Source organism: Vicugna pacos, chromosome 9 (genome assembly GCF_048564905.1).
Source record: "Vicugna pacos chromosome 9, VicPac4, whole genome shotgun sequence".
In the NCBI taxonomy this organism is placed as follows: domain Eukaryota; kingdom Metazoa; phylum Chordata; class Mammalia; order Artiodactyla; family Camelidae; genus Vicugna; species Vicugna pacos.
Window position 1 is genome coordinate 11007472 of NC_132995.1, and position 7318 is coordinate 11014789.

The 7318-nt window shown below is 50.7% G+C and overlaps 1 protein-coding gene across 6 annotated transcripts in view; it reads right to left on the reverse strand.

Annotated features, from left to right (window-relative positions):
- The window catches only part of HNRNPUL1 (heterogeneous nuclear ribonucleoprotein U like 1), a 33245-nt gene extending 26425 nt beyond the window's left edge, over positions 1-6820 (reverse strand). Inside the window, exons 1-2 of one of the 6 annotated variants that reach the window (XM_015248525.3) lie at positions 6740-6820; positions 1118-1243 (exon numbers count right to left, since the gene is read on the reverse strand). In XM_015248525.3, the coding sequence (XP_015104011.2) occupies positions 1118-1238 (121 nt within the window). In that variant the 5' untranslated portion in view covers positions 1239-1243; positions 6740-6820. Of the gene's footprint in view, positions 1-1117; positions 1244-4826; positions 5287-6739 lie in introns of those variants that run through there. The other 5 variants (XM_006214990.4, XM_015248524.3, XM_006214993.3 and 2 more) reach the window with 5 other exon arrangements.
- Positions 6821-7318: the final 498 nt, after the last annotated feature.

The following is a 7318-nucleotide window of genomic DNA, read 5'->3' on the forward strand; positions in this document are numbered from 1 at the left end:
TTGGCAGGCAGATCAACTCTCTCAGAGAAGGCTCCTGGTTATCCAGGGTAGAGATGGTATTCACTCATGTGAAGAAAGCTTCCATGGTTCCCAGCACATTGCTGGGCTCACAGGAGGCCCCGATAACCATCTGTTAATAACAGCAGAAAAAAATACTCTCCTGGGGCCAGATGATCCTACAAGTCTCACAGAGCCTGACACAAATCTATGGTTTAACCTACATTCATTAAAATCCTGAGCCACCCACAAGAAAAGTCCGGAGATTTCAGTTTGTGGATGAATCAGGATAGAATTAGATAGAATCAACTAGATTCACTAAGAAAAGGCACTGAGGCCACAGCAGAGTGAAAGGAGTACAAGACAGAGTCAGTCCTGGCTCTGTCATTACTCAACAGTGAGACTCTGCTTCCCAAACAGTAGGACACACTGGTGAGGGATGCTGCTTAGTAACCAAGAGCAGTGGCTCAGGAGCCAGTTTCCCATGTTCTGACCTCAGCCCTGCTACCTCCCCCATCTGAAAAATGGGGAGAGAGAGGGATTACAATTGTTTCTCAAACTGGCATTACAGGGAACCCTGTTCTACAAACACACGTGCACACGTTTGGGAAACCCTGGGTTTAAACAATGTGACACAGGGTTTTTTTTCAATCCAGGGCTTCTCAGAGTCTTTAGTACTCTAACGAGCACAGTGACTCTCCATATGTTGCTTTTTCCAGATGTGTCTGACCAACGAACTCTTTTCTAAGATGTCGCTAGTATGATTTCCTGAAACAATATTATTCAGAACATGGGAAACACTGGACTACATTTAGAAGGCCCTGGCTTCCACACTCTAAGATTCTAAGTTAAGATTCAAGTATTGGCCCCCAGGCCAAACTCTCTAGGATGTTGGTACTAAGATTTGGAAACAGACACTTTGAAGACACCCCTACTCCTCAACACCTGGGAGTGAGACTAAGTTCTTTCCTTCAGAAAACCTTGCCAGACTGACAAAGCCCAAATGGACTGCCCAAGAGGAAGATGCAAAGTCTCTTCGAGAAGAGAGGCCCCAGGCAGAGGGTAAGGGCCACTCACATATTGATTCTATTTCCTTCAAAAGAAATACCTGCTTTCCTACCTGGGCGATAGGTCTGCTGCTGCTGCTCCATTTCCAGTGATCTCCTCTCATAGCCTGACTCGTTCTCTTGCTTGATGACCTGGGTCTCATAGAATTGGTTCTGCCTGGTAATATTGTCCATGACATCTTAAAACAAAAAATGGCCAGTCAGAAGGGTGCTTCTTGGGACCAGGGGTGGCTTTTTAATGCAACACAACACCATCCCCACTGGGGACAGCCTGCTAAAGGCTAAAAGGTATACAACACCTTCAGATGGAAACCCACCTATGCAGTAAGGGGCCCCAGTTGCCTGAGGACGTGCCTTCTTGCCCCTCAAAAGGTTGGAGATCTATCTGTGACTGGGTTCTAAGAAATCCCAACATACAAAACCAAATGAAGCAGAACTGCTCCAGCTGAAGCAAGGAAATGGGACAATCAGAGAAGGAGTCCAGCTTGACTTCATCCTCTAAGTCCCCACTAGGGCGGGGGTGGGGGGGCAGCTCCAGACACCTGGGACTCCCTGGAGCACAGTTTAAAAGCCACCAGCCAAGCTATTCTCTGACATGGTATAATGCTTAGGGAGTTACCTTCAGAGTACAACCTTAAAAATTGTTCAGATTACAAACCAGTCCTCTATCCAACCCAATTCACTATTTCCACCTGCATAGCCTACCCTCTTTAAAAATCTCTTCCACCTTAAAATAGCTGTAATGATAAGGGGTAACCATCTCAGATGAAGGGGAAATGGGGAAGAAATGAAAGGAACTGTTAAGAAAACAGGAGTCATGATAATAGTGGCCTCCGTCTCATTAGAGGTAAGTCCTAAAATCTTTGGAGTTAGGTGGGATGAGAAGGGTTTGGGGAAGGTGTCCTGTGGGTCCAAGAGGTGCTTAACTGAAGTGGGGCAAATAATAATACCAACTATTCATGGAATGCATACTACACACCAGATGCTGGGAGACAGCCGAGAATAAGCTTACCTCACTGAAGCCTTCGATTTAGTGAGATAGACACACATTAAACAAATACTTAAGCACAAAAATTATGATCATGTTAAGGGCTACAAAAGAAGTACAAGGGGCTGAGACCAGGGATTCAGAAAGTAACAAATAAGCCTCAACTCAAAGAATACACAGGTGATAATTCAGTGATGAGAATGGAGAAAATATTTCTGGGGTTGAGATAACACATGTGAAAGCTCAGAGGTGGGATTAAAACCTAAAACTTCCTCAAGGAGAACCCTGTAGTCAAACCTAAAGAGAACCTTGGAAACCTGGGGTGAGGAGTAAGCAGGTTCTCCGCCCCAGGGGCAAGCTCTGCCAGGTGCCTCCAGGGCCCTAGTGGTGGCTGTGCCAGGACCAGTGAGGCAGAACCACAGGGAAGGAGAGACTATTCTGCCGCCTACTAACTGACTGGATCCTTTCTCAGAGGACAAATATATCTGGGCACAAACCAGGTGCAGCCCAAAGGGAGGAAAAGTCACAGATCACGTGGTTTGCTACAGGTCTGTTTACCAGGGCTGAAGGAAGGGTTGGAGAGGGGTATAAAGAGAGTTCAAAGGATTTTGTTATAGGGAGTAGGGGAGAAAGGAAGAGAGAATCTCCTTAATTAGAATACAGGGGGCCCTTTCAAACCGTTCTGTTTCTTTCAAGCTCTAAGCAGTGTTCTTGCCACAAAAGCCTCACATCTCTCTTTCTGAGGATCTTTCCTATGCTCACAGAGGCAGCCTCGCCCAGAGAAGGTATGATTCTGGGGCCCTTCTCTGCTAAAACATCCAAGTTGGAATAATAGGCAGGTCCAGTGCTAAGCCCCTTACACATGTGATCTCATTCATAACAATCCTGGGGGCACTATTATTATCCCTACTTTACACACAAAGAAAACAGAGCTCACAGAAGTGAAGTTACTTGCTCAAGCCATGGAGCCAAATTTGAATCTAGAGTCTGCTCTAAAGCACCTCACTCTTTTGGAGACACTGGGTCACTGGCCCTTCTTCCCAGGCATTCTTGCCAGGGTCTCGCCTGCCCTAGATAGGCACACTGGGCAACTCCTCCTTCCTTCACAGATCTCCGAAATAGAAAGTACTCTTCCCAGCACATGGGTCCTAGTCAATGGCCCTCTACCCCAAATCTACACTCAGATTACCCTGCTCCAGAAGATCCCATCTCTCTTGAACAAGAAAACACCCAATGTCAACCCCAAATCTAGTCTCTTCCCTGACCCTGTTGCTCACCTCATTCCCTCTTAGCCCCATGGCTCAGGGTATCTTCTTTTCAGAGAAATAACACAAACTCTGGATGCCAGAGTCCTTTCCACTTACTCCTCGATCTCTCCGATCCCCATTCCCTAGTCCTGCTAGAAAGCCACCCTTTTTAAACTCCAGATTTACTCCCTCCCATACCAGGGTCTCCTCTACTTAGAAAATCAGACTTACTCCATCCCCTCTCCTTCAGTCATACCTTCTGGCTGATGCAGAGATTCCCTGCTACCCCATGAGGCCCCTCCAATCCTAAGGCACACAACTACTTCTGGGGACCAAGGAGCCCTCTCGTGGAGATGCTCAGCCCCAGAAACACTCCCTCTACTCCACCCTGAGGCCCCCAGCCAAGTCAATAGGTTTTCTTTCACTTTCCACATCCTACGTGCTCTCCTCTCCCCTATAACTGCAAGATCAGCTACATACTCCTGTGCTGGACACAAGAATTCTCTATCCCCCAGGTACTCCATTGACTTCAAACTCCACCAGCTTATTATCTACTCCATCCCACTCCCATCTACCTTTGTTCTCCAAACAACCTATACTATTTACAGTGGCCACTGTGTTATGTCCTTAGAGCCGTCCGAGCTCTAGACCTCCAGGTCCCTCATCCAGTGAATCACCCTTCTGTCCTCCACCAGCCTCTGGACACCAAGTTTCCATATACCTCCCTCTAGAAGTCAACCAGAAGGTCCCCATATTGCCAGCACCAGATACCAGGTTGCCCCTGCCTCAAGGTTGGCCTTTCAGCCCTGGACCTCAGCGTCCCCCAGGCCATCCTCACACAGATGTGGGTCCATCATAGTACAATATACAGTAGTCTCCCACATCCTCTAAATGCTCACCAGCGGAACACCAGAACACACAGTCCATCAGACCTTCCCCAGCCAGACACCAGCACTCCATTTTACCAACCCATTCCAGTACCAAATATAAGAATTCTCGGTACCTCATCCAGCAGCAAACTCCAGGATCCTCCATCCTCAAAACTCTCCCAGCCCTAAGCACCTGGTCACTCCTTCCCCAGCTCTGAAAACAGCTCCCAATGCCCAGCCCATAGGCTGGGCTAACACAGCTCCCAAGCCTCCCCAGCTTCAAACCCTAAAATCACCATTTCCAAGACCCTCCTCAACCCCAGAATAGAAAACCTCTCGTTCTTCCGTCTGTCTTCGGCTCCAGAAACCACGGCTTCCGGTTTCCGAGCCCTAGGCTTCAGAATCCTCTACACCCCCCAAGACCTTCCTCATCTTCGGAACCAAAGCCCCCAATCCAGTATCTCCCCTGCACCGAAAGCCAGGATCCACCCTCCAGTCGTCCCGCGGGCCTTGTCCCCAGATCCTTTCCAGCGGCGGGTAGCCGTATCCCCCGATCCTACGACCGCCTCCCCGACCTCAGGCGCCGGACTCCCGCGTCCCACAGCCCTTCCTCGGCCCGGACTCCGGGCTCCCCGGCCCCCGCCCCGCGCACTCTCACAATGTCCGTCCGGCCCCGAGTAGCCGCCGGGCTCCGAGTGCGGCTGCAGCCCGGGCGGCGGTGGCTGTGCGGTCCCCTCCAGCTCGGAGCCCCCCTCGGTCTCGACCTCCTCGTTGTTGTGCCCGGGTCGCCCCGGTTCGTCGTCGGCCTCGAGCTCCCGCTCGTCGTCGGGCTCCTCGGCCTCCAGCGCCGCCTGCAGCCGCTCAGCAAGCTCGGCCTTGAGGCCGCGAGTGTCCAGGCCGCGGCGCTGCAGCTCCTCGCGAAGTTCGTTCACCTTCAGACGGCGCACATCCATGGCCCGGGCCCCCGGGGCGGCCCCCGAGCCCGGACCGGCCTCCCAGGGCTCTGTCCCCCTTAAACCTTTCCTGTCAGGAGGCGAAGGGGGAAAGGGGGGGGCCCCCCACTCCAATGGCGGCGGCAGCTCAAAATGGCCGCCGCCGCCACCTCCCCCTCCTGCGCGGCCCTGTGCGATGCAACACGGGTGCCAATTGGCCACCGCATGGGGGCAACGGGCGCGGGCCCAGAGACTCAGCCAATCAGAGCACGTCTTTCAAAAAACGGCAATGAAAGGGCTTAAGAGCTGCCGGGGAGGAAGCGTTGGCCTACGTCGATACCCGGGCCGAAGCGGGAGGGCGGGAAAAGGAGGGAGGCGGAGCGCTCAGTGATTGGGTAGCGCCCGCGCGCCCGCTCCCGTAGAGTCAAATCAGGGAAAGGGAGTAAAGACTTGGGCCATTTAGCGATGAGGTCTCAAAATGATCCACCCCCACCACCACGGCCTTTCCTGTACAGTCCTTTCATCAAACTAGTGTCTCTGTAACACATATTTTGATTGGATTAAATCTCCCGCCCCTAGAGGGGTACAAGCGGGTAAAATCACTAGAACCAATCAAATGGAGGGTCGGTGGACCCCTCCCCCGCCCCTTTCACTATTGCCTTTAAGAAACCGGAAAGAGATGAATTCACGAAGGACCTGCCCCTTGCCGTTAGGGCGGTTTCAAAACAACCTGTCCACCAATCACAGTTATTGTCTTATCTCACAAAAGCTAGTACAGTTGGATCGTTTTAGGAAAACCTAACCAGATTGGTCATTCTGGTTACGGTCGGCCTTACAAATTTGGCTACAGAGGGAAGTATACGAAATAGAGATTAAGTAGATAAATGATTTTTAATCTGGAATAAACTCAGTTGCTTTTATGAAAAGCAACCCTTTCACTTAAGAGCGTCCTGAAGGTTTGAAAATAGAGGCTAGACTAACAACAGGAGAAAAGTTGTAAGGGAAATCGCACCCTCTCCCCTTTCATAGTACATCTCACTGGCGCCTCTTTCCCCGATCACAACTGGGCTGCCGTCTTTCTCTATGGTTGGGAATCTTACGTGGAATGGGCGCTCTGCACGGGATCATAGAGCCTTCCCTTCCGGAAAGACCTCCAGAAGTTCAGGAGTCTCTACCCCAAATCCTCTGAACTGCTCTTCAGTAGATCCGCCTGTTTGGCGTCCATAGTGACAAGCTTATACAGACAGGTCCGTAATTAAGCCTCATGCCACTAAACCCACAGAATTTCACAATGTCTAACCCTGCACCACTAGTCACTTCTAGTTCAAAAGACACAAGATACACTATGGAAATACACAACGCAAACGCCCGCTGCCCACTGAATCATACCTAAACCCCACAAAAGCCCCGCACAACCTCTGCTTAGACAAAGGCGCACACACAACATAGATAAACAAATGGCATATGTAGGATCAAATGCATCAATTCAGGGGACAATATACCAAACTGAGGTATAGATGTGCCCACCAAGGTTGGCACAGCATCAAATGATAAAGACGCACAGGACAGTTACACTACAAGCTTACACAACGGCAACCTAGACACACAGCACCCACTCAGAAGCGGGACAGACACTCACGTGGGCCCGGAGGTTCCAGTCCAGACACCCCGCCCCTCGCCCACGTCCGACTTCCTCTCTCCTCCCAGCTTCCCACAATGGTTTGTCCTAAAAAAGTTTGTGGCCCGGATTGAACTGTTCCCGGTTCTCAAGAGCTACCACCGGGGGGCGTCCGGGCGCTGCCAAGGGTTCCTCCAGCTGCTGAGGGACACACCCAGGAACGTGTGCCCGCGATGCGTGCAAAACACAGTGGGCTTGGCTTGGCAAGAGTCCCTTTGTGGGCTTGTGACTATCGGAGGTGTTCTGTGCCTGTGTGTCTGTGTGAATCTGAACGCTTGGGTCTGTGAGTACTCTATACGTACTCTGTATGTCTGAGTATTTGTGTCACTTTACAATATCCATATCTGTTACTCTACTTTTTCCTGTTCCTGGTGACTACCTGCCTGTGCATGTGTTTGCAAATAATTTTGTTACTCTGTATCTGGATGTGTGTCTCTGTATTTGTGGCCAGTTGTGCCTAAGTATGTCCATTGATTCATGTGTCTTGTTACTTTGCAGTGGGGGAGGCTGTCTGTGTGACCATGTGAGTATCTATGTGCC